We start from the raw sequence: 25504 nt of genomic DNA, 5'->3' as shown, positions 1-25504 counted from the left end.
TTTGGTTAAGCCGGGTATGGCCGGCCAAAATTTTTGTCATTTTTTATTTTATTTTAAGAAAAGGGTGTAGCTTAATAAAATGAGTTAAAAAATTTATGTTCAACTTATGTTATAACAAAAATGTTGAGAGCTTAGATGGAATATGAACGAAGGATTGAAGTATCTGACCGGCCTCCGAAAATGAATACTGAAAGAACTTACCGGATGCACCATCGATCTTAGATAGGTCGACCAGGCAGGGGAAGAGCTAAAAAGAAAAAAAAACATAGTGGACGAGCAAAAAGCAAAAAGCAAATACCAATGAAGACCGAATTCTTATAATCTATTTGGACTATTATTTAATTATAAAAAAAATGAATAATATTCCCGCACGCATAAAATATTTTAGAAGCGCGAAAGTTACACAAACCCTACAAAAACACTCAACTGAAAACGTCTCAACCCGCCGTCTGCCGCCTTGTATTCTTTGCCAGAAAAACGAGGAAGGCGTTCATCCCCATTCGATGTGAGAGAGAATATTAGATTTCCTTGGTCATCAAGAAAAACATTTTTCTCCCAACAAACATAAATTAATTAAACCTCTCTAAAACCCTCCTCCCACTTTTTTCCCTTCCATAAATCCAATTAATTCCAAAGGGTTTTGCTTTTCACTAAAACCCCCAAAAGGAATTGCAAATATGGCCAAGCCCACATACACATTAGGGCTTATCACCGCCGTGGCAGCCTCCGCCTCCACCTCCTTGTCCAAGACCAACTCCAACTGTGCTTATGCCGACGGCCCTTTCAACTTCTCTCCCTTCTCTTCTTCTCCTTCCAATGCTTCCCAACAACCCTCCTCCCCTTCTTCTACGCTCCAATCTGCGCCGTCAGTTCCGCCGCCTTCGACCTCCCCGACCGGAGGTGCTGCCAAGCCCCCTCCCCCACCCAAGGTTCGCAATGATCAACCCAGGACATCTGCCGCTGGCTTCGATCCTGAGCCTCTGGAGCGCGCTGCTAAGTTGTTGGACAAAATCGCCAAATCTTCTAGTGCCAAAGAGGTTGCAAATTCAGGGCCTTTTCTTTGCATCTTTTTCAGGAATTATTTTTCATCTGTTTTTTTTAACTGGGATTTTGGGATTTGATCTTCTGCTTTATTGACGGGCTCTGTTTGTTATTTAGTTACTTTATAGCAATTTAATATTTGATGGTTCATGTCTAAATTCAGAAGTTGGGAATGCACTTATGGAGTATGCCATTTATTTCGTCTTATTATTTATCCATGTTTCATGTTTCATGTTTGTGCTTAGAGAGAAGTGACGGTATGTGTTAGAAATTTCATCAAGCAGCCCTTCTATTTTGATGGTTTTCCGTGAATTGATGTTTTCTTTAATGGTTGCTCTTTTGCCACTGCATAGGTCATCGGAGCTACGGTGAAGCATGAAGAGACAAGGCAGGCTGAGTTGAACGCAAAGGCTGCGGAGTATGCTGCATTGAAAGCCCAAACTGAAGCGGCAGGATGTTCTACTTATTACCCCCATTAGGCTTTTTTGGATTAATGACGCTCCTACAAGTTTGTAAATTCCCGATGTGATTTTGCCGGCACCAGTTTTTCTGAAGTCCTCTACTTCATGACAGGATACGAAGAAGGCCATCTACGAGGAGCAGAAAAAGCTAGCTCAGTTTCAAGCCCAAACAAATTCCCAAATGGCTAGGTATCAGGATGAATTGGCAAAGAAGAGGATGGAGGCAAGCTGACTTGGAACATTTTTTTTGGGATTTCACGCGGAAGCTTTTGGAGAATACGAAATTCAATTCTAGATTTAATTCGTTGATGTTAATGCAGAATGAAAATAGATTGGCAAGAGAGAGGAACCAAGAGATGGTAAAATGGCAAGAAGAATCAGCAAGTAGGCTGGAGCAAACTCGTCGACAAATAGAAGCTGATATCCAAGAGGATCGTCGACGGACTGCAAAGGAGCAGTCTGACCTAGATCGTAAAAATTTCTTGGCGAAGGCTTTGGCAGATGCAGAAGGGAGAGCCCTTGAAGCAAAGCTAACCGCAGAAATAAAAAGGGACCTGCTGTTAGAGAAAGCAAAAGCTGAGAAAGAGAAATGGGTTTCTGCCATAAATACCACCTTTGATCATATTGGAGGTACTTTCCATAGTCATTACCTATTCCTATATCTTGTACAAAGAAGGATGATTCTTCTTCAAACTAAAAAGGGGCAGCTCAGCGGCTCTTCTATTTGCCATCGTATAATCATTTGAAGTTTGAACTAGGAAAAGTTCATGTTATTTCTGAAAAAACTGTTGATGCAGAAATAGCTATTTTTTTGCAGGTGGCTTGAAAGCAATTCTGACAGATCAGAATAAACTAGTTGTTGCTGTTGGGGGAGTTACAGCTCTAGCTGCAGGTGTTTACACAACAAGGTCTGTGTTGATATTTTAAACCAATATTTGAAATACTGCATTTTCCCTTTACCTATGTGTGGCCTTTCCTTTGAAAGCTAGGGATCTATTTTTTTCTTTCTATACTCCTGGTTCATCCTCTTAATTTGCTTAGCAATTTTTGTATGTTTTCCATGTGGAGAAAGGAAAAAAAAAAACTGTGTTGGCATTTGACTCTCTCTCTCTCCCCTGGGACCAACTCGGACATGAAACTCTAGATCAGTTATTCCCTTAGTGAATGCCCATGAATTGTTAACTTCTGAAACTTAGTTTATTTTTCGTTTTGTTCTTCTTTTCTGGATTGATATTTGATTCACAGAGATAGACTTGCAGTTAAAGTCATAGCAGGTTAAGAGTCTACCTTCGTGAAATAACTTATGTACCTTGCCGTTTTCTTATGCACGTCTCATTTATCCAATGCAGAGAAGGTTCAAGGGTGATATGGAGCTACGTGGATAGAATATTGGGACAGCCATCTTTGATCAGAGAGTCATCTAAAGGGAAATACCCTTGGTCAGGATTATTCTCACATTCTATAAGTTCCCTATCTCTCGGTGGAAGAAAGGGTCAAATACAAAATGGGAAGGCCTTTGGTGATGTTGTTTTACACCCTTCTCTTCAGAAAAGAATCGAACACTTGGCTAAGGCAACTGCGAATACAAAATCCCATCAAGCACCGTTCAGAAACATGCTCTTCTATGGTCCTCCAGGAACTGGGAAAACAATGGCTGCTAGAGAGATGGCTCGGAAATCTGTATGATATCTGACCCTATCTTTAAAGCAGTATTAGTTTTAATTTCCATTTTGTTGCTTCTTCTGCTAGACAATAGTGAGCACTCCTGGACGTGCGGTTATTTAGGAAAGTGGTTACTTGCCATTAACTATAATAAAACTTCTAGAACTGTGTTTATGATTTTAATGTGTTTTTATATTATTTCAACGTAGTTTTTATGTTTTGACTTTTGCTTCAGAGTCCGTATCTTGAATGGAAAATTTCAGTAATTTGTTCCATGACAACTCCATTCATACTCATATGATTTTGATCTGCCAGCTTTTGTTTTGTTTTCATCCTTCATCCTCTTGCATAATCTTCCTTCTCATATTTGTCTAAGCTTGATTCAAATTGTCTTTAGGGATTAGACTACGCATTGATGACGGGAGGGGATGTTGCTCCACTTGGACCAAGGGCTGTTACCAAGATACATGAGTTATTTGATTGGGCCAAAAAGTCACGGCAGGGTCTGCTACTTTTCATTGATGAAGCTGATGCATTTTTGTGCGAGTAAGTCATTCAATTAACAGGCATGAAAATGGTGTTTTAATTTCGTTGTAGTCTCGTAGAAGTGAACTTGCACTCTCTGGCTGATCGATTGAAAACTCACCTGAGAGGGTTCGATGTGTTTAACAAAACTTGCAGGCGGAACAAAACCTATATGAGTGAAGCTCAAAGAAGTGCACTCAATGCTCTCCTGTTCCGCACTGGTGACCAATCCAAGGACATAGTCCTTGCCCTTGCCACAAACCGTCCCGCTGATCTGGATTCAGCTGTCGCTGATCGTATTGATGAAGTGCTTGAATTCCCTTTGCCTGGGGAAGAGGAACGCTTTAAGCTGCTGAATTGTATCTGGACAAGTACATTGCTCAGGCTGGTTCATCAAGCAGATCTGGTTGGTTCCGTAATTTGTTTAAGAAACAACCAGAGAAGATAGAGATGAAGGGGTTGACAGATGATATGGTCAGAGAAGCAGCGGCAAAGACTGAAGGGTTCTCTGGGAGAGAAATAGCGAAACTAATGGCAAGCATCCAAGCTGCGGTTTATGGGAGTAAGGATTGCGGGCTTGATCCAAGCCTATTTCGTGAAGTTGTAGACTACAAGGTTGCTGAGCATCAACAGAGAAGAAAATTTGCAGCTGGAGATAAAGGTAGCGTGTAGTGTGATAGCGTGTCCAGTAAGTTATTTTATAAATTATGGGGGAGGCAGTTTTGATTCTATTAGGTTAGGTTAGTAAACTAGGTAGAGATAAAAGACAGACCTTGATGTTTACCTGGAGAGAGAATCATAGAGAAGCCTGGCTGGGGCTTTTTAATTTTGGGCATGAACAAAACAAATCATGTTATTCATTATTTGCCCCCCATCATTGGTGGGGTTTTTGTTTAATTTTATAAATTTAATGCTCATGGCGGTTGACAAGTATTCATGCTTCATGCCACAGGCATATATTAGAATAAATTTACTTGTGTTCCCTTCCGTTCCCTTCCCAGGATTTTCAATGCAATTGAGATGTTACCGGTAAGAGAACAAACAGAAATAACCTTTGTAAATATTCAGCCCAGATAATGCACGTGTTCTTACCGGTAAAATGTGTAAATATTCATCTCAGATATTGAACGTGTTCTTACCGGTAAGAACACGTGCAAATAAAAGATGCATGTCATTACTTGTCTTGACATGCTAGGGAGCAAATGCATACGGATGCGGTTGTTGGAAAAATGAGATAGAAAGTAGTGGATCGCCAAGTATATGGACAACAAATCCAACCCCCCCCCCCCCCACACAAAACAACAAATTAGCATCTAATGCTGGACTCATTAACAAGAGTTTCGGCATTTTTTTGGTTCACTTGTTCTTGTGGTGCGGAGTGTTATTGCCAAATGAGCGGACGATTGTTGTATCGAGCACCAATAAACCATAAGCATTGTAATGAGGCGAAATATTATCTTAGTTTTGAAATGAATTCGTCTAAATTCACATCGAGTCTATGGAACTCCATTAAACTCCATAAATTACTCTTTTGAGAATTTTTTTTTGTTGTGTGAGAGTGGTCTTTGAATTAAAAGCATACTAAAACTAGTAGCTGGATTGTTGTGGAGTATTGATTATTAACGCAAATTGTGACGATATTTGTCAAAATACGAGTGATGCAAATGTGCTTGAAAGAGATGTTTGTGCACTTCTTCGATTTGGTCTTGGAAACTACGATTGTCGTGCGCTTAATTGTGACATAAACTATTGACTTTCGCGATTCATGACTTTGCACGTCCCATGTCAGTAGAGGTGGGTGCGACACAGAACGTTCATGTCGTACCTGTTATCTGGACACCATCATATGATGAATGAAACCAACAATCAAATGCTGAAAGACAAACGATGAACAATAATATAGGACACCGTACAGAAGAAACTGTCAAATTAATCGTATGATTCTATTCTTGTACGTAGGTGGACAATTCTCTTCAAACTACATAAACAATCCACTTTGAATTCTATTACAACGAAACGGAGGCCTAAAGACGGTAAAACTACAAAAAGAATGGGATAAAAATTACAATAGCACATATTGGACATGCAAAGCAAAACGAAGCATTTCCCACAGCCAACATCCTCCCGAGTATCAAACCAACCAAGACTCATCTGCTTGTTTGTAACCTAAACTACATCCAACTTATGGCAATATCTAACAGCGATAATCATGAGGGTGCGTGATGACCTATTCACTTCCGGCAAACTACTCCCGACAATATACAGATGCTAACACTATTGTCCATGGTGCTCATGCTTGACACGTGCTTTCAGTATTCCGGGAAGGGGTGGTGACATGGGTGGTGGTCTAATTGGCGTGTTTAACATTGAAGAAAGAGGGATTTGTGGCTGATACATGTCCGACATGCTACAACCTTCGCCTCCATCTACAATTAAATTTTGTGTCGCATCATCACCCTGCTGCCTATTACAAAACTTCATTGCCTTCAAAACATAGTTGTCATCATGGAGCTCAAATGGGGTGCTGCAAAAACAATAGATAAGAAAAATAATGAGTGCAAAACCTTTTAACAATTGAAAATACTTCTTATTGAGCCATTACACAGAGACAGAGTTGACCCATTAACAGCGGACAATCATGCATAGATGTTATGTTACTACCAAGATATTAACATCCATCATGTCGTTCTGTTTACAACAGTATAAGAATGAAAGTTACCTATTGAAGTCAAAATGCACAAGCTGCATATCTTCTGATATTTCCACCTCGACAGTTGCATGAGGGCGAGTCTAGGGATAAAAGAAATAGATAAATAGTAAGTACGAGGCATGATAAAGCAACTCAGAGTCTTGGGAAAACTCAAATGCCAGACCATAATATAAGGCACTTCTGATATCTCCAGGTAAAAGTTAAAAGAAAAACACTTGTACATCCTTCTAAAGCATCTAGGAAAAGAGGAGCTCAATCAGTGCACGAGTTATTAGTGTGACAACAGAAGTAATCAAGAACCAGATAACAACAAACTTGCATAAAAGGATTTCTGGCAGCATATTAGTCAAGTAAAGCTAATCATATGCTTGTTCTTCTTTAGAACGGGATTGAAATATGACGGTTATAGTTGGTATAAAATATAATAAATCTTGTATCAAGCAGAAGGTTACACGTCACATATCACAAACCAACCAACCAAATCACACCAACTCTTCAAATCCAAACCCTTTTGTTTTCATGCATCATACGTCAAAAAAGTACTAAATTCTGAACTATTTCTCAGAATGTGTAGTCATGAAACAAGGGAAACCTTGAGAAGAAAACTTGCCTGCACAAGAATGAAAGGTAAAGCCACACCTCCACTGGGCGCATCTCCAGAGTGGTATAATTGCTCATTCCGTTGTATCAGATTTTGAAGACCCACGTACTGATAAAAAGAGATAAGAATGTTAGTGTGTGTAGACACTGATCTACATGGTTGAGTGCATTATATCATTCAGACATGTTTTCGCAGAACTACATTAGTAATTATAGTTGACAATAGCTATTCATTACTTGTTCCTCCAGCTCTTGTAGATAGGCAGCTTTCTTTTCGATCCTATTTCTCAATCCCATGCGCTCAGTCTGCATTTAGTACACGTATAACTAGTTTTATAATCTCAAAATTGGTCTACAATGGTCAACAGATAATAAACCACTTAATATACAAGAGAGGAAAAATAGAATGCAATCAGACCTTCAGTTCTTCAATATCATTCAGGCTTGTACGAGGCAAACCCTTCCATTGTATTTCTTTTTTATCTTTAGATATAATATCCATTGCCATAAGAACATTGAGGGCATCATATACCCTTCGCCTGATGTTCTTCTCATCATCTTGTTGCTGCTAAATGAATTTGAACCCAAGACAGGAAAAAGTTAGCAAGTTCATTCCGGTTTTTCCCCATAAGACTGCAGATGCATCAGCTTAGTTATCAAACCTGATCAGGGGATGTAACAGCATTGCTAGGGTCAGCAAACTCCGCTACAAGTTCATCTGCAACCTGGAATGCACTTCAAACTCTTAGGTTTAAGATTGTACTCAAACTTCTTTACCAATAAAAAAAGAACAAATATTGTCTCAAAATAAAAGATATATGTTATACACTAACGAGAAAAGAGAAATAAATGGGGGTCAAAGGAACAGAACTTATATACATGTGGATCTTGCGAAAACTATTTTCTGTTATGTCAGTTTTAAATCACATTGCACTGCTCTCTTAATGCTAACACCATTGCCTAATGAGTCCCCTTTGCTCCAACAGCTATTGTTCCCAAGCAAGCATTTGATACATTACTCCCACTAAACAGCATGGCTTCAGATGATGTTGAAATTTAAGTGACCTCTGAGATTATACCACCCTCTGTAACAAGAAGGTCATTCATCCACACATGTCTAAGGACTAAGGAGTAAGCAACACCTCAGCAATCAGAGGAGGAACACCTCAGTATTTAGAGGAGAAACATTAGAGTCACTAGCCTGCGAATGCTAGCCTACGAATCACCTTTCTTTAGCACCAAACAGGCAGACACACATGTCAAGTGGTTGCTTGATAAGAAGAATCCAAATTTGTTAATTACCAATCCTTGATGGATGCTACAATAACCCACTTCAGTAACCCATTAGATCAAGATATGCATGAACTCTACTAGTTTCTACATGCAAACAAGTACTGAGGAGAAAGAAATGCTCCCTGATATCATGCATAATCCATTTGATACAAAGGACCAGGAGTGAGCACTCTTAGGGCAAAACGGAAAAAGATCAATAAACACAAACAAACAAACTGACTTGAAGAAACCATCCAACCTCATTATAAGTGGTTCTTCCTTTGCTCTCCACTTTCTCGCACACTGGACACGAGCAACACAGAATCAGACAATCAGGGAGACGAAGTATAAGCATGGACCAAAATAACAACAGTGTCCATCCCCTTAATGCAATACATAAGCAGTTAAATTCAACCACCTTTTTGGAAGGAAAAACAGAATGCAACAAGGAAATAAGATAAGACACGAAGGCGATCTATGAAGCACCTTTCATGCTGAATTGGCGTAGTCCTCTTCCATTCTTATCACCTGCCACGGCGCGTTGACCTCGCTTCTTCTTCTTGCTACTGTTCAAAAGAAATTTAACAAGTACTGTAAATGAATCTGTCAATTATCAAACAAAAGTTTTACAAACATGTGCACACATCAGAGTCCTGATTTCGGCTCTCTCGTCACCATATCGTAGTAGCATAAAGTAGAGTGCTAGTTAACCCAATCTAATCGGTGACGAGAGAGTCAGGACTCTGAAACTAAACAATGTGGCTGCATATTCTATGAATACATGCAGTGGACATGCATATAATCAGAGATTCAGGGGACTCAAATGAAAAACAAAATCAAATTAATAAGCAAATATACCATATACAACAGAAATAATATTAGACAAACAAGAAAATGAGCACATAAATATAATATATATATATATAATTATACAGAAATAAATAAAAATAATTTGTTTCGGTGCCCTAATAAGGCCGGAAGCAGAAAGAGAAGGGAGGGAGGGAGGGAAGTGACTGACCCAACGGCGCCTTGGGAGCCAGCGTCGTCGCCGTGAACGTCGGGATGGTTCAGTCGGAGAAAACTGTTGTCGCCGACGGGCGTGGCCATGGTCTGCTCGCTGCGGCTGGAGGGCGAGCCCACGCTGCCGCTCATGGAGACGGACTGACCCCCGGCCATGTCGTCGTCGTCCTGCCCTACTCGCTCTCGGCCTGGTTGCTGCTGGGACCTTGTCCCCATCCCAATTCCAACCACAGCACACCACTGGAATCTGGTATTAATCGGAGAATTAATTAACTAATAATCCGTATTAATCTGTAATTACGGGACGAAACCAATTGAATTGAATTCAATTAAGGTAAGCTGATCCTTGCAGTTTAGGGGTGTCTGTTGAATCTTGATTCTTCAAACCTCTTTCAAGATTACAAAAACAAAGAAGAGGAAGAAGAAGAAAGTGAAATCAATCAGTCGCGAGCAGTCCTGGAGAGACCCCTAAAGCTCGCAAAACCACATGCCCCAACTAAAGTCTTGCCCTTTTTCCTTTTTTGTTTTTTTTTTAATCTTAATTATATATTATTATTCCCTGCTTTAAGAAAAGAAAGAAAGAAATATTAACAGCATTTCATTTTATCTTAGGGTATTTTAGCATTTTCATCTCGTGATAGTATTTTCCAAAGTCAACATGTGAGGAAATAAGTCACCAGACAATTTGAACCACAGCTTATCCCTTTCTGTTAGCTTATCTTTTTCTGTTAGTGTAAATAATATTGTTTGTTTAAAAAAAAAAAACATTATGTGAGATGCTCATTGTGAGACTAAGCTCACCATTCCTTGTTAGGGTAGATAATATCGTTTGTTCAAAAAAAAAAAAAAATCATGTGAGAAAAGAATGATCATTGGATATACTATCGTCCACTAGTTAATCCAATTCTAAAAATTGGGTAATTCCATTACTGATTCTAGATGCTCTAATTAAAGATTTTAATTTCTATTTTTAAAGGACATTTTTTGTTTTAATTATACAGGGGAGAGTAAGGTTGGATAGAGATTTAAAACCAGGACACACACATTATCCATTAAGATATTAGATAGTATGCAAAATTTGATGGATTTTAATTTCTTACATGCAAATAAATGCAAAAAACACTTAGTATTACAATTTAATAGTATTGCTTTTTACTTATAAGTAAAAAAATTTAAGTTTGATTCCGGCCAAAATCGAATTTTAACCAATTCTCATGTTCACTCGTACGGTCGTACCACAATGTCAAAATACAAAGTCATATTCAATGTAAACCTAAACAGGTCCTCATTCTCTCACTTGGCATGAGTGGTTTCGAGAAATATTGGGTAAGTGATACTTAGATCACTTAGTTTGATATTTCATTTTTTTTCCCAAAGTATTTGATTTTGATTTTTTGATTTTGTTGGGAAAATCAATAAATCTCGGCAAGAAATAAAATATCTAATTTATAAATGTTAGGAATGAAGAACTGCATCTTTTGTGTGAACTCTTAGATAAAAGAAACATTATATTATCTTCGTAATATGGGAATAAAATTCGAATTGCGGAAATTTTATTTCTAAAATTTGTTGTGTTTAGGTAAAAAAAAAAAAACGTTATATTGGTTTCGTCATTTGTTGTGTTAGATGAGAAAATTTAAAATTATTAAGGAAATCTAAAATTTGTGAATTTTCTTGTTTTGTTAACCCAAAAGAACAATGAAATTTGAATACGAAACTTAATATGACTATAGTCATTAATAAACAAATATAAAGTAATTAGAAAGTGGTGGTGGTGGTGGCGGCGGCGGGTGGTGGTGGTGACAACGATGATGGAGGTGGGTGGTGGCAGCAGCAATGCTCGCCATAAACGATATGTGGCGGTGGTAGGGGGTGGTAATGGTGATTATGATGGTGGCTGGTGGTAATGGTGATCATGATGGCAGGTGGTGGCAATGGTGATGGTGGTGACATGTGATAGTGGTCGCAACTAATGGTTAAACTTTATTGTATTTTTTATTTTCAAACTCTCGCTCATATAAATTTGGAATGACACATATTTACATGAAATTTAAACTTAGAAATTAGAAGTCTCAAATTCTAGTATCTTTTTTCGTGTGGAAATTCTAGATTTTCATATTTATGAATTCAAACAAAAAATTGATCCATGTCTTTCATCTGAAGTCCAAGCTTTTAACCAAGTGGTCGGGGGTTCGATTCCCACATACGGCACCAACTGTTAATACATAAAATCGGGCCGATATTGGACCAACTAAATTCAACCGTAAATCACACATACGCATAAGAATACAAAGATATATTATCAGAGACAATCCCTGGCCGGAAGTGTGCCGATGAGGACATCAGGCCCCTAAAGAGGGTGGATTGTAAGATTCCACATTTCCCAGGGGTGAGGATCCTGTAAGCTTTATATGTATATTCTCATCCCTGCCTAGCACGAGCCTTTTTGGGAGCTCACTGGCTTTGGGTTCCATTGAAACTCTGAAGTTAAGCGAGTTCGCGCGAGAGCAATCTCAGGATAGGTGACCCATTAGGAAGTTTTCGTGTGAGTTCCTAGAAACAAAACCGTGAGGGCGTGGTAGGGGCCCAAAGTGGACAATATCGTGTTACGGTGGAATCGAGTCCAGGATGTGGTGGGGGCCCAGGCCGGGATGTGACATATATCATGGTTCGCCTCAAGTTGTGGTTACGTCCACACTGGTATTGATCCATTTCCACCATGTAAAATAAGAGTTACATTGTATGTGAAGGCTTGTTTCTAGGGAGGCTAAGGTTTGTCATCCTTTTAAAGTGAGGGTGTAGGATCCCAATGGTTTCCTCCCCTCTTACATAAATCATAGGTTAAGTAATGAGACTCAATATATGATAAAACAAGAACTAAATCATCTCACTTCTCACATAGAGAGAAAGTTGTAGCAATAATCCCTCAACTTTACCTAATTGGAGCAATGGTCCTTCAACTAAAAATTCATGAACATTGGTCTCTTAATTCATCAAAATGTGCAGAGATTGTCATGTGTATTGCTACAATTGCGTGGCATGTGTCATTATGGCGAAAGTTCTCATGGAGTTAACGAAAAATATCATAGTTGCACGTTTTGATTAGTTAAGGGACTGATGATCACGAATTTTTAGTTGAAGGACTATTACTTTAATTGGATTAATATTGATGGATTATTACTACAATTTGCTCTCTCACATAATAAGAAGTGAAAAAAGTACCCCAAATTAAGTTTATAATAAATTTTTTTTTTCAGATAACTTGAAAAATAATTATATATACACGTTTTGGTGCGAATCCTCACCGGTTTTACTCCCTCTTGCCAACTAACCATAACATTGTAAACAAAAGTTACATTTTCTTTTTCAAGATAGAAACCAAGTGATTTATACAAAGAATAATGCTAGAAAGATCAAAATTTTAAATTAAATTGTGTAAATTAAGATTTAGTTTTTGATGATTGAATTATCAATTAAATATTAATTAAAATATTTATTTTTCATTAATGATGCATAATTTGATTTGCAAATTTAATTTAAATTTAATTTCCTACGTAAGAACGGGAGCTTGTATGAGGCCCGGCAACCCAAACGACGGTGTAAACTCCTTTATCATATCGATGGCTGGGTCCGCCACCTCGACCGGCGGGAGCGGTCCGTCGAATCCTCCGAAAATCCTACTAGCAAAGCCGGGACTCGTGCCGGGGACTCCGGTGGCGGGTAAATTCGGGCGTGGCGGCACCGGCGACGAGTACACGACGTCGCTTCGGTCCCGTCTCCCTTCTTCTATCGGATCCCTCAACCTCCTCTCTGATTCCTGGGACTTCCACATCGACCGCTTCCTTCCGGTAACCAACCAATTTCACAAACACTCTTTAATCTTTTGTTCGTTATTTTTGCTATTGGTATTCCTTGAATAATTGAATTTCCGGCGGAAAATTGGCGCAGTTTTTGACTGAGAACACTGAGTTTACGGTGGTGGGGGTGATCGGTCCAACGGGGGTCGGCAAGTCCACGATTATGAACGAGCTTTACGGCTTCGATGCCACCTCACCTGGTCAGTTGTCACTCCTGACTCTCCTTGCTTGTATTTTCTATGGGATTTATTTGCCTTTGTTTTTGGACGTTCTTGTGTGAAAGTGAAACTGTAACTATTTGAATATGATAAATGAAGTAAATTGGAGAAATTGCAGGAATGTTACCCCCATTTGCTATAGAGACGGAAGAGGGTAAAGCAATGGCAAGGCATTGCAGCATGGGCATTGAACCCCGGGTTTCTGCTGAACGCATTATCCTTCTCGATACTCAGGTCTGCTACTTCTGCGTCCTAACCTTGTTCTAATCTGATTATCGATATTCAATCTTGATTCGTGATGTTAGTATGTCATATTTGTGTAACAAATGACTTACTGAGGGGGATGATCAAGTCTCCTTGTTTTCACTGGCAGCCTGTTTTTAGTCCTTCTGTTTTAGCTGAGATGATGAGACCCGACGGCTCATCAACCATTCCTGTTCTACCTTCAGCCGAGTCTTTATCTGCTGAGTTAGCTCATGAGCTTATAGGTATTCAGGTAAACTACAAAGACCAAATGAAACCAAATGATAGATGTTTACTGCTTTTGTTACCTGTATGCAGTGTTTAATCAACTTTTCTTTTTCTTTTCTGGGTGCTTTGCTGCAAGGAATTCTTATAGCTTGGTGTTCTTCTGACCTCCATCTGTCACTTTTTGCTGGTTATATCAGACGGAGTTCATGATCATAAAATGTGGCGTCTAATGTCCACGGTAATTCTCTCATCTCCATTAGGTATCGTCATATTTCAAATCTATCTTTGAATAACTTCATTTGCATGCAAGTTGTTTCTGTTAGATCCATCTTTTCAGTTTCTACACTCGATGCGTAGTTTTCAAACCAAACATTCTGATACTCCAAATATCATTTCATTTTAATCAGGCACTTGTTTAGGTTGATTGTTCAGATCCTCCGTTGTGTATTGCTCGAGTGTACTCTGCGTGATGAACCTAATATGATATTGTTCTTGATTTGATAGTGGATATATGCTCCCCCAAAGCTATGCATTATTTTGTTTTTCTTACTTGCTTTAAATGATCAGGAATTTCATAAATTCCTTCCATTGTATATTTATGCAAACTTCACAGGTTTCTTTGAGAGCGTAACATATATGTTTTGAGTGCAAAAGGAGGCCAGGCTTCGAGCCATCTTGGTTTTGCTTCTGGAAACAGCTTACAAAGGTCTTTTAATAATTTTAAACATTATGTCTTCTGACTGTAGGTCGACCTCTTGAAACATGGCATTCCTGATCCATCATCACTGACCCTTGCCCCTTCCCAAAGCTCTAATACAGGGCCTGAAAAGGATAGAGAGAAAGTTCATGAAGGCAGAGAATATATGGCTATGCCCGTCTTTGTGCACACAAAGTAAGCTTTAAATGTTGTTCCTCTTCAATTAGATTGGCAACATAATGATACAAGATTGTGCTCTTACTGTTAATTAGACTGCGTGATCGTGATCTTAGTCCACATAATATTGCGCGATTGAGGAAGGCACTTGCACAATATTTCAGTACCTCTTCTCTCACGAAGGCAGACAATGGAAACACGTCCATAAGTCGTGATCCAGATTCTGTGGCTCCTGGTACTCAAAGTCATGATCTGGATTCCTTAATGCCAAGTTTGTTTGTAATCCCAACAAAGAATAAAGATGACTCCCCAGGAGATCAGTATGAAAGTTATACCTCTATGCTATGGAAATTGCGAGATAAGGTCTACCTCTCTGTCTGCCCCTGTAAAATTGGATCCATTCTGTAACACATTGCCGAGTGTTGTAACAATATTTCCTCACATCTTTATTCAGGTTTTATCAATGAATTCTCCTCCATTTGGAAGGACGGTGACGGAACGTGACTGGTTGAAGAATTCTGCAAAGATATGGGAACTGGTGAAGAGCTCTCCGATCATTGCAGAATACAGCAGAACACTTCAAAGTTGTGGAATGTTTAGGAGATAAACAGCTTCAATGACTGATGCCCGCCTTTCTTAACTCTCAAGGTGACAATGTGGTTTGTTCGACGTCAATTATTTAGTTAGTGGTTAGCATGCCCTAATTTTTAACATCTCCATTCACACTCAGTGTCTAGTTTAGCACTTGATTAGCGAAGGAGATTGAAAGTAGGAGAACTTGATGTGTTTTTTTTTTTTTTAACAGATTCAATGATAAGTTAGTGCTCCCGTTTTCCTTTTCTTGGTGGTTTGTGTACTTTTTTGTCGTACTTAATGGTAAATCGAAATATATGAGTATCGAATGACCTGATATAATTGGTAAACAATAATTTTTCGTTGAAATGAATAGTGCACCACGGTGGCAAGTTCCGGTCTTAAAATGCATTCGATTTTCCAATTAGAGAAAAGCATTACACTCGGATGGGGTTGAGTACAGTGTTGACAAGATCTCTCATAAGCTAGATACAACTAATCTACTCTAGCATTGCATCCCCTGAAGTTTCGGCAGTAGCAGCTGCCGCCTTCTTCGAAGATTTTCCTTTATTCTTACCTGTCCATTGAGAAAAACAGCAAATTTGAGCACTCACAGAAAATGATGACAGCAAAACAAACATAACAACGTAAGACGGGAAGAGACGCGAGAATATCAAAGTAACTTTTACCTTTGCGTTGTAGTTGTTTGAGCTTGACACTCTTCTTCTTCATGGGAAACTTTGAAGTTGTCTTGGTGTCTTTAGATTCTTCCCCTTCTACAAACAAAAGACCTTATGTCAACTTCTTGATGCAATCTCCGTTGGATTTAACAGAAACAAGTTAACTAGCAATGCGTTGTTTAATTTGGTGTACAACGATTAAAGATTAATTAATCATGATTTTGAAGCTTAAGATCAAGATTAAAAATTCAACGGAGAGATTGAGAGGAGGAGTTACCATCAGCATCGGCAGCAGCCATTTCCACATCTTGCATAGTTATCAGTCCCTTTTTCACAGCCTCGTTCTGGTCCTGAAATCAAAATTTTAAACTACACAAAAATTAACAAAATTATAATTTATAACAACACGTATAAACAGAAATTAAATTTGATTTTGAATCTTTGATGGAGTAATTAATTACGGGTCAAGGAATACAAATTAAAAGTTAATAATGAGAGGAAAACGTACTCGGCGCCATTTTTTCAAGAGCTTGCGCTTGCGCTTGCCGGAGATGGAAAGGGGTTGGGGCTTGTTGTGGAGCTTCCCGGTGGTTGCATCGCCGTGAACCGCTCTCTTCTTCTCCGCATTCTGCGCTCGCTTCCTCTTCTGCACCTCATTAAACTTCGCCATCTCTCTTCTATCTCTCCTCTCTCTCTCGCACTAACCCTAGCCACCGCCAACTGCTTCAACTTAGAGGAAAACATACTCGAGTTGTTTTACGACTACGACGGCTGATACGGATCGGATCTCCTTGGTAAGCCCAGCCCAATACAATATACGAAGAAGGAGACAGTGCTGGTTGACCCCAAGGGCCCCCGCAAGTTCAAAATTTTGGTTGTTGCGAAGGGCACCCAAGTGTTTCTCAACACCACATCCAACACTTCAAAGAGTTTCAAATAATTGTCTTAAAAAACAATAAGGCTTTTAGCCAAAATGATTATTGATATTTGTCTGACTACTCACTTTGGTTCATGATATTTTGAAATCAATAGAAATGGTCTCTGAGGTTGTCTACTATCAATCATTTTGGTCATTCGATGAAAAATTATGTTAAATAAGGATTCAAATGACAAAATTACCCTCAATATGATAAACAATAGACCAAATAATTTTACAAAAATTGAGTGTATTTTTGTCATTTTATCCTTATTTTATGGAGATTTTTCATGAAATGACCAAAATGATTGATTATGCACAAACTCAGGGACCAATTATATCAATTTCAAATAAACAAAGTGAAGAGTTATACAAATCTCACCATTTTGGCTAAAAAGCCAAACAGAAAAAAAATATGGTCGTTGGAAATCCAACGGCTTTCCATTCACCACGTGTCCAAGCCGTTGAAAAGCAATCAATGCTCTACTACAGCGAGGCCCGGTGCTCTCCTGTAGTGAGGCCCACCGCTGCAGTTTTGTTGGCCCACTCTGTCTTCTTCACACGTGTTACACTTGCTTGACAAGAAAAAACGAAATAAAATTGTGGCTAACATCAGCCTAATGTTGGCACAAGCATGAATTTGAGAAGAATATGCTTTTGGGTGGATAATGGTTGGCCCACCACTTGTCCTTGCTTTTTTAGATTGCCAGAGAGAGTTTTATGAGCTGTATGGCAACATTGTTTCCTTCGCTCATACCTTCACCAACAGGTGGAGATGCTCTTAGAGAGAATTTAGTAGGACAAGTTTTATATTACAAAAAATATGGACCTGCCTCTCTTACTTATATATTACAAGAATATATATATATATATATATATATATATATATATATATATATATATCTATACTACGTCATATTTAGGTGAAGTATGATACGTGAAGATTTGGATCACAACTCTAATGACTAATGTTTGGTTACACCACCACCAGAAGTCCAGAAGTCCAGATGGCCTAAAGGCACTTGGCCTCAATTTCCTCAAGAGTAAGCCCCTTGGTCTCTGGGACGATGAAGAAAATGAAAAGTAGAGATGCCACTGCTATTACTCCAAATACATAAAACAATATTCCAGCTCCCAGCAATGCCTGTTTCAATCAACCCAATATTCATAAATTATCTCACTCACGATACATGAACGAACATTCCCAAACACAATTTAATCAAGAAAATCCTGAAAGAATTAACACGGCTGGTAATCTTAAGCACCTTTAGAGGAGAAAATGCAAATGTCACCAGTGCATTTGCAGCAAAATTCACAAGCACTGCTATACTGAGTCCTCGTCCCCTTAACCGTAAGGGGAATACTTCTGATATCATTAGCCAACCAATGGGACCGAAAGATATCTGCACAACAAGTCTCCATGGGTTAAACACCTCACCTATCTCAAAGGAACAAAATGGCGTAAAATTCAGCACGGTATACAACTTTCTGATTACCTGATAACATCCAACATACAACATCAGTGCAACTACAGCTGCAACCGGTGCATCATCAAAGAAAAGGTAATATGATCCCAAAAGGAATAATGAGATGACCTGTCATGTGAATAAAGTACATAAATTTCTCATGGTGCTCAACGTTTGAAGATTGTTGGTTCAAGTCTTATAATTCATATGAAAAACAAATAAAAATGAAAACATCAAACCCAATGAGGACTTACCATCCCCGTAACACCTCCAAGTAGTAGAGGTCTCCTCCCGAGTCTATCAACAACAAGAACAGCTGCTCCAGTCATTATTAACTACAATAAGAAAAGATCAATTCAGACATATCTTTTTTGGGAGTCAGTTTCTTCAATAGGAATGCAGACACACTTCTGAGCAGGGAAATTAAGCAGAAAAGTATGGAATCTGCATCTGGATAAATAGCATGGCATATCTTTTAGAAAACATACCTTGAAAACACCAAGTAAAATTGAGACCCGTGTTGCATCAGATGCTTCAGAGAATCCTGCACTCTATTAAATTATATGGGTTATGATGAGAGACATTTTCCTAGGAAACCCTCGGAAGGGATAATCTTTCCAATCAATGTCCAATCAGTACCCTAGATCTAATAAGCAGGGTACCTGAAAAATCGATGCAGCATAGTACAGCACACTTGGTTGCCCTGTGATCTGTCATAGTATAGACGAAGTAAGTATAAGCCAAGATTTCAACAGATTACAGCAGATCATATTCCTTGAAACTACCTGTTGGAACAAGACCAATCCAGCACCAATCACAAGGGCTTTCAAGCATTTTCCATGAAACATCTCCCCTAATGTGGCTTCTTTCTCGTCACCAACATAAGCAAGCTCAACCAGCATCTCATCTACTTGTGCAGGAGCTGAATCACCAATAGCACTACCCCTAAGCCGGCACAAGCAACTGATTGCAGTCAATTTTAACTCATCCATATTCCCTCTTCCCTGAATGGCACGTAGAAGGATCCATCTGGGTGATGCTGGTAGCCACCACATTCCGATACCCATAATTATTGCTAAAGGGCCAGTAATTCCATACATGTAGCGCCAACCAGCTACTGTGTCAACTAAAAGGCTACCAATTCCATAACCCGCCTGCATAAAATTCAAGGTGCTTATGATTTTCTGGCCTTACAAAAAATTAGTAACATAAAACTTTTGAAGAATAAGCTTACAAAAAAGAGGAGCAAACTTGAAAACAAGCTTTTAGTTGGCTTCAGTGCATGTCACGAACAAAAAAAAAATCATATACTCTCAGATGGAATGTAGAACTTACAACCATCCCAAGCACTATGAAGAACTCTTTGAGCGATATTAAGCGACCTCGTATTGCACTTGGAGCTGTCTCTGCAATATACATCGGAGCCGCATGCATTGCCTAAAGAGAACAAATTGAAAATTTATACATTCCAAGTTTCATAGAAGGAGCTAAGTATAGCTTTGCATTGAAAAAAGCATTCTATTCATTACCAGTCCAATTCCTATACCATATATGAAGCGTCCAATCACCATAACAGGCAAGTCGGGTGCTAATGCTGTTACTAGGCCTCCAAGAAGATACAATAAAGCAGCCAAAATCAACTCCCTCCTTCTTCCTTTATACAGATTAACCATTCAAACTTCATCAGTAGTGGAAGACATCATCGGTTTTACTTGTATAACTCGGAATGTATTAGGAAAAGTGAAAACCCCACCTAAGAAGTCAGCAACGTTAAAGGCCAGCAAAGATCCAATCAAGGCCCCATATAATGAGCCACTAGTCTGCAAATGAAACAGGTACCAATTAGATACATTAACCTGCTTTGAAGCCAAAGAAAGATGCACAAGAGAACTAAAAGGAAAAACACTCGTAGAGATTTCAGTGACAGCAAGGAAGTTTGTTGTAAACTTACTATGAGACCAATTTCCACAGATGACAAGTTGTACCATGATACTCCGCTTAATGTGGCCGACTGCATTGGGTATGTTCTAAGTGAATCAGCAGTTACAAATAAAAATGAAGACCGTGCTATATGAGTAATAGCTCATGCATACCTCTATTGAGATTGTAGCACATGATGTTGCGCCAATATCATAGCCATATAGTAGTCCTCCAAAAGCTGGGAATAGAAATCTGACATCATTAAGGAGCAGTGTAAAGCCTGACTAATGTGGATTATCTGTAAAATGTTCAGTCTAAACAGAAGATTAGAGCAGATAAAACTGAAAAAAGAATACTCACGGTAGGATTGCGGCAATAAGAGAATAGTTTTCTGAATTGTGAGCCCCATCAAGAAGTGGCTCCTGTGCGTCGCCAATTTCACCTGAAGATTTCCCCACCTGAAAAATGGCAAACCATTAACAACTCCCAACAGAGAAGAGTTCTAAAACATGGATACGGATACGGTGACGACAGCCGATACATAAAATCTCTACAAACTAGGATATGGATACAACAACAACAACAACAACAACAAAGCCTTTTCCGACTAAGTAGGGTCTGCTATATGAATCCTAAAACATTATTGCGCTCGGTTCTGTGTCATATCTTACGTTAGATCCAAGTACTCTAAGTCTTTTCATAGAGTCTCTTCCAAAGTCCTCCTAGGTCTTCATCTACATCTTCAGCCCTTAATCTCTGTCTCGTAGTCACAACAAACTAGGATATGGATACGACAATAAAAATAAATAATTTAAAACATTTTAACATGAAGACATCCAAATTCAAGTTCATTCAAAGTTATATTCCTTGTTTCAATTAGAGGCAAGCTCTTATGTGTTCATCAACTTTCAACTAAATCTTTGTTTCCTATTAATTTTTTCCTCAAATTTTTCATCTGAAGTGTAACGGTATCTTAAAAACCGAACACTTTTGTCCGGAGTATCCGACAAGTATTGCATCCGATACGGCACACGCGCCGCGCTCCATAGATTGAACGTTCGGTAGTATGTTCCATCAGCGCAAAGAAAAAAGGAAATGAGAAAGTGCAAAAGAATAAAAATTGAGGGTAGAAAAATGAAACCTTTCCGAGAGAAGAGGGCGCGTGTTGCTCAGGATCGGACTCCATTGCTGCCTGCAGTTCACTGCACCAAACAGCTCCCTAGAAATTATGTGATGAATCTGAGCAGCGCAACGGTGATTAACGACAAGTCTGTGAAACTGAATTGAACGGAGGAGAAGGGTAGTTAAGTAGGGCAAGTTATTGACAAAACCGAACTAGCCGAGTTGGGAGGTTGCTGTCCACTCGAGTATTTACAATATTTGTAGTCGGGCGTATGAAAGAATCAGAAGTGAAGAGAAAGTTATCGAAGCTGGAACTGGGAAGGGAGACGAGGTGGGGTCGTAATGATAAAGTTCATAAGTTGTTAGGTGCGTACAAATGCAGATGCAGTGGTCAATGTCATGCAGCACTGAGTCATGACTCGTGACTCAAACACTCACTCGAGAGAAGAGAAGGTTGGTTGGTTGGCTAATTAACTCGTTTACGTTAACGGTTATTTACATTTACACACTTTGCTTTTTGAAAAATTTACAGTACTTGTCATGGTGCGGTTAATGTCATAGAATTATACGGGTCTAGATTCTCTCTATCTCCTCTTTTCATTCTCTTTCGTCGTTTCCTCTCATATTCTTTATTTTATCTCTTTTTTTTTATAAGAAAAATTAATATAAGATATTGAAGCGGCTCACGTTCAAATAAGAAAAAAAAAAAGAAGAGATAATCCTACTCTTTATACGTAGACGCACCACATCTCTAGCTTTTGGCCCTTACACTAATTTTCTAAGATAAAATTTGGTGTAAGATGTGATTTTTTAGGTAAAAAATTGCCATAACATTTTGGCAATGACTTATTGCAAATGTAGCTATTATCTAGAATACTAGAGAAGCATGTCGAGAAGCGAAATGTAGCGGAAGTTGGACTTACATGGTTCGTTATTATACCACGTCATTACTTAATCAAAACGCGACCATTTCGACTAGTAAGCTTCTCCTTCACTGGCTTGTTAGGCCAACTCGTGGTGAGTGTGAGTTCTCCACTCTCCGGTCCATTCACTCCCCTCAATAAAATTCAGAGAAATCTTTTTGCCATATTTACTTACTTAAAATGATCGGAGGAGCCATAAATCGGTATAAAAAAAATGAAAAAAAGAGATATCTAAGTAAATCACAAAGAACACTCTTCTTTTTACCATATTACGAATCAATGTGTGATCCACATACTTTTTCATTCATTTTAAATTTATTCTTTGTATGTAAGCAAGCCGTTTATAGAAAGAGATCCTCTCTCGATCTGTGTCCGAAACCGACAGACCGGAAAATTTGAACCACTCAATTTAAATCATGCGCCCTCAATAACCTATTCCACTAGCTTTCCTTACACAAAACCAAACCCTCTGGTCCACCTTGCACAAAACCAAAACCCTTGAACGGCGTGTATCTCCCTCTCTTGAACGGCTCGGATTTCCAGGTCTATCAACTCCGCATACATAGATCCAAAGATGATCTCAACTTCCCTTTATATAACTGTCTGTTTCACTCTAACAGCGTACCCTTTCATGCCTCGAGAAAACCACCGAGTGGAGATTGCTCCTACTCTTACTGTGAAACACAACCCTTTAGATTTGAACTGAGATAATTTACCCTCAACAAATCAAAATACCAGCATTTCATTAAACTACGAAGTTCGGGACTGTTATTTCCGTACAGCAAGCAATCCAAAGGATTCACAGCTATCAAATGATTCACATGCCATTTATTAACCGAATGGAATACACAGCACAATACTGCCGAATTTTTTCAAGTTCGAGCACGCACATGCCATAGAAACAACTCACTCCTTCTTGGCTGGTTCCCAAGGTTGGTACCTGGTCCAGTCTCTCTGCCCCGGATTGAGGCTGTGCCCTTTGGAATGGTAAATAAACTCATCACCCTCCCCGGTGAAATTCTCTTTGTGTTCAATGCTGTACCTCTTTGGTTTTAGCATCAAAAGCTGCAACAGGAATTCATTTGTTTGTAAGCTACATGTAACAAGTTTTTTCACAGCATACGCGATCAAATATCTAAAAAGGAAGCAGGACTTGCCTCATCTCCCGTATGATCGGTTATGTAGTGCAGCCAACCGTGCCATTCTGGTGGTACTTGAGAAGCGTTATAGCGACTTTTCTCTGCATATTCAACCCATCTGTGTCTTCCTGTAAAATTCCTCCAATCAACTAGTAAGCTGTGAGCAATGAGCATACCTACCACAATAACCTTGAAGCAATGCAAAACTTTAAACAATGGCACATTCCCAATGCATCAAAGAGGAAAATGAGAACAGTCTTATATAACTCATGGCAGCAACTCACATGGATGTGGTGAAATCATATGCACCAAGGCATGTAAGCATCTAAATAAGCAGTGTTCAATTGCTTGGCCAACCCCCACCAGTAATTTGCTTACATTCTTACAGAGAAATATGGGACCAATTGTATCACCAGGAAGAGGAATTTGCACACTTCCTAGGAAACTAAAATTATTTCTTTACATTCTTTCATAAACTTAGTAATAAGGAATTAAGATTTGAAATGATACATACGATCAAGAATTGTATCATGATTTGAATATGGCTTGTGCTTGGAAATGCTAATTGACACCAACGGCACAACTCCAGTGTGCAGTAAAGAACTAATATTCTTATTGCTACAGTAAGAAAGGCTGGGTGAAATGTAGAAAACACTAACCATATTGAGTGTCAAGCTTCTCATAATATTTATTGCCAATTTGATCAACACCTACAAGCCTCGCCCCAATATTGTGGATCTTAGTTTGCCTATACGAATCAAATAAAATTTGTTAGATAAACTAGAGAAACAAAAATGACTAAAATATTCCAACACAATTAAAACCTGAAAACCACAAGGAAGCAAAAGTATTCCCTCATTTCAATATTAATTCAGATAGCCTTCTTTAGAAAAGAGAAACCATTAACCGTATCAAACTTCCAGAATTATGAACTAATCCTTACAAATTCTAACTAGCCTACCAGTCACTATTCGATGTTTTATGTTCTCCTTCGAGTATAATACCAAATAAATTTCTGTGACGTAGAATTCACTAAACACCTTAAACTTTAACAAAGATGGGATAGTCTGTTGAATGGGCACATAACTTAGGTTATTTTAACAAACATGACTTTGACGAGACCTTACATTCAAAAGAACTAAAATTCCAAATATAATGTAAACACTGCACTTATGCTCGTTTGTTAAGAAAATCAAGTATGAGGGAAGTAATGTAACTTACGTAAGGTTTCCATCGAAAATACAGTTTCTGCAAGATTTGGAATAGTATAAACAGTCAGCACAGTATAAAGAATCAACGATATAGGATACGAAACCAAAAAACGCAATTTAAGAGCCATTCAGCGAGCTACTAAAAGACATCTCAGTGAACCCTGTACATCAGAAAATGCTCCAAATCCCAAAACTACAATTATAGCAAAAGATATCGTCCCTGAGCGCCAAAGAGTAAAACTTTATGACAAATGTTTTAGCTTTTCATTTGTTTTCTTTCCTACATTTTCCTACCAAGCCAACAGATTATCATTAGAGAACAGAGCAACAAAATTATCTCAACCCACCCAGCTCAACACCTGTTTGCTTCAGCACCTTTCGAAGTTCGAACTCCCAAAAATTATTGCTTTTTTTTTTATGCAGCAAAAATAAGAAAAACCCAAAACCAAAATCGAAAATTCAAAATCTGATTTGCCATCCCAGTTTGATTTATCAGGTACCAAGGAGGACAAATTGGATTCAGAAACACTAGTTGGAATAAGAAAAACACCAACGATGCTCTTGGCATCCAATCATATACGTTGCAGAAGCAAATTTTAGATCTTTGACATCCCCCAAAGCATTACATTAACAAAAATGAATAAATCAATCAATTCAAAAAGCTAAAGATAGAGAGAACATACAAGAAGCCATCCTCCTTGAGCTCCTTTAAGTAGCTGCGGAGACCTCTCTCTCTGATCGCCTTCACGACGCTCTTCACCACCGTCGCCATTTCTCTCTCTCTCTCTCTAGCTCGCTCTGTATTTCTCGCAGATTTGGGCAAGCACACAAGATAGGCGGGCC

The 25504-nt window shown here is 38.8% G+C and overlaps 5 protein-coding genes and 1 pseudogene across 7 annotated transcripts; 2 read left to right on the top strand and 4 right to left on the bottom strand.

Moving 5' to 3' along the window:
* Positions 1-382: 382 nt before the first annotated feature.
* LOC137734732 (uncharacterized) lies at positions 383-4606 on the top strand (annotated as a pseudogene).
* Positions 4607-5611: 1005 nt separating this feature from the next.
* LOC137734062 (transcription factor-like protein DPB) lies at positions 5612-9799 on the bottom strand. 2 transcript variants are annotated; one of them, XM_068473320.1, is made up of 9 exons: positions 9290-9799; positions 8758-8837; positions 8531-8574; positions 7662-7724; positions 7418-7567; positions 7237-7305; positions 7010-7108; positions 6409-6479; positions 5612-6213 (listed from the first exon to the last, which is right to left on the bottom strand). In XM_068473320.1, exons 1-9 carry the CDS (start codon positions 9505-9507, stop codon positions 5964-5966), a joined length of 1044 nt encoding a protein of 347 aa, XP_068329421.1. In that variant the 5' UTR covers positions 9508-9799; the 3' UTR covers positions 5612-5963. The 2 variants fall into 2 exon arrangements, with proteins under 2 accessions (XP_068329421.1, XP_068329422.1); XM_068473321.1 differs by having other exon boundaries at positions 7418-7564.
* Positions 9800-12855: 3056 nt separating this feature from the next.
* On the top strand, positions 12856-15549 carry LOC137734999 (uncharacterized). Its single transcript, XM_068474348.1, has 8 exons — positions 12856-13139; positions 13240-13348; positions 13485-13600; positions 13740-13862; positions 13986-14075; positions 14584-14729; positions 14807-15074; positions 15166-15549. The coding sequence occupies exons 1-8, from the start codon at positions 12864-12866 to the stop codon at positions 15316-15318; spliced, it is 1281 nt and encodes a 426-aa protein (XP_068330449.1). The 5' UTR covers positions 12856-12863; the 3' UTR covers positions 15319-15549.
* A 77-nt stretch (positions 15550-15626) lies between these two features.
* LOC137735000 (uncharacterized) lies at positions 15627-16707 on the bottom strand. The gene is made up of 4 exons (XM_068474350.1): positions 16473-16707; positions 16242-16314; positions 15974-16060; positions 15627-15861 (listed from the first exon to the last, which is right to left on the bottom strand). The coding sequence occupies exons 1-4, from the start codon at positions 16632-16634 to the stop codon at positions 15785-15787; spliced, it is 399 nt and encodes a 132-aa protein (XP_068330451.1). The 5' UTR covers positions 16635-16707; the 3' UTR covers positions 15627-15784.
* Positions 16708-17271: 564 nt separating this feature from the next.
* LOC137734714 (D-xylose-proton symporter-like 2) lies at positions 17272-21764 on the bottom strand. 2 transcript variants are annotated; one of them, XM_068473979.1, is made up of 14 exons: positions 21408-21764; positions 20627-20724; positions 20440-20518; positions 20298-20357; positions 20100-20166; positions 19876-20000; positions 19682-19783; positions 19132-19500; positions 19009-19056; positions 18835-18897; positions 18601-18681; positions 18377-18475; positions 18146-18283; positions 17272-18024 (listed from the first exon to the last, which is right to left on the bottom strand). In XM_068473979.1, exons 1-14 carry the CDS (start codon positions 21450-21452, stop codon positions 17893-17895), a joined length of 1506 nt encoding a protein of 501 aa, XP_068330080.1. In that variant the 5' UTR covers positions 21453-21764; the 3' UTR covers positions 17272-17892. The 2 variants fall into 2 exon arrangements, with proteins under 2 accessions (XP_068330080.1, XP_068330082.1); XM_068473981.1 differs by having other exon boundaries at positions 20440-20504.
* A 1265-nt stretch (positions 21765-23029) lies between these two features.
* Positions 23030-25493, bottom strand: LOC137735059 (probable NADH dehydrogenase [ubiquinone] 1 alpha subcomplex subunit 12). Its single transcript, XM_068474423.1, has 5 exons — positions 25345-25493; positions 24672-24698; positions 24110-24198; positions 23469-23578; positions 23030-23376 (listed from the first exon to the last, which is right to left on the bottom strand). The coding sequence occupies exons 1-5, from the start codon at positions 25431-25433 to the stop codon at positions 23218-23220; spliced, it is 474 nt and encodes a 157-aa protein (XP_068330524.1). The 5' UTR covers positions 25434-25493; the 3' UTR covers positions 23030-23217.
* Positions 25494-25504: the final 11 nt, after the last annotated feature.

This window comes from Pyrus communis, chromosome 5 (genome assembly GCF_963583255.1).
Source record: "Pyrus communis chromosome 5, drPyrComm1.1, whole genome shotgun sequence".
In the NCBI taxonomy this organism is placed as follows: domain Eukaryota; kingdom Viridiplantae; phylum Streptophyta; class Magnoliopsida; order Rosales; family Rosaceae; genus Pyrus; species Pyrus communis.
This window is presented reverse-complemented; position numbering and strand designations above follow the sequence as displayed.

Bases quoted from the DNA above. Each gene is read 5' to 3' on its own strand.
- LOC137735000 (XM_068474350.1), bottom strand. From the start codon at position 16,634: ATGGCGAAGTTTAATGAGGTGCAGAAGAGGAAGCGAGCGCAGAATGCG. The intron at 16,315-16,472 runs GTACGTTTTCCT...TTTTGATTTCAG, and splicing joins TCTTGAAAAAATGGCGCCGA to GACCAGAACGAGGCTGTGAA. The intron at 16,061-16,241 runs GTAACTCCTCCT...TTTTGTTTGTAG, and splicing joins GGCTGCTGCCGATGCTGATG to AAGGGGAAGAATCTAAAGAC.
- LOC137734999 (XM_068474348.1), top strand. From the start codon at position 12,864: ATGAGGCCCGGCAACCCAAACGACGGTGTAAACTCCTTTATCATATCG. The intron at 14,076-14,583 runs GTAATTCTCTCA...TTCTGACTGTAG, and splicing joins TGTGGCGTCTAATGTCCACG to GTCGACCTCTTGAAACATGG. The intron at 14,730-14,806 runs GTAAGCTTTAAA...ACTGTTAATTAG, and splicing joins CCCGTCTTTGTGCACACAAA to ACTGCGTGATCGTGATCTTA.
- LOC137734714 (XM_068473979.1), bottom strand. From the start codon at position 21,452: ATGGAGTCCGATCCTGAGCAACACGCGCCCTCTTCTCTCGGAAAG. The intron at 20,358-20,439 runs GTATGCATGAGC...TACCCAATGCAG, and splicing joins GTGCTACAATCTCAATAGAG to TCGGCCACATTAAGCGGAGT. The intron at 18,898-19,008 runs GTACCCTGCTTA...ATAATTTAATAG, and splicing joins ATGCTGCATCGATTTTTCAG to AGTGCAGGATTCTCTGAAGC.
- LOC137734062 (XM_068473320.1), bottom strand. From the start codon at position 9,507: ATGGGGACAAGGTCCCAGCAGCAACCAGGCCGAGAGCGAGTAGGGCAG. The intron at 7,109-7,236 runs GTAATGAATAGC...TCTTTTTATCAG, and splicing joins TACAAGAGCTGGAGGAACAA to TACGTGGGTCTTCAAAATCT. The intron at 6,214-6,408 runs GTAACTTTCATT...TTGTTTTTGCAG, and splicing joins GTGCATTTTGACTTCAATAG to CACCCCATTTGAGCTCCATG.
- LOC137735059 (XM_068474423.1), bottom strand. From the start codon at position 25,433: ATGGCGACGGTGGTGAAGAGCGTCGTGAAGGCGATCAGAGAGAGAGGT. The intron at 23,579-24,109 runs GTTAGTGTTTTC...GGAATTTTACAG, and splicing joins GAAGCTTGACACTCAATATG to GAAGACACAGATGGGTTGAA. The intron at 23,377-23,468 runs GCAAGTCCTGCT...TTCCTGTTGCAG, and splicing joins CCGATCATACGGGAGATGAG to CTTTTGATGCTAAAACCAAA.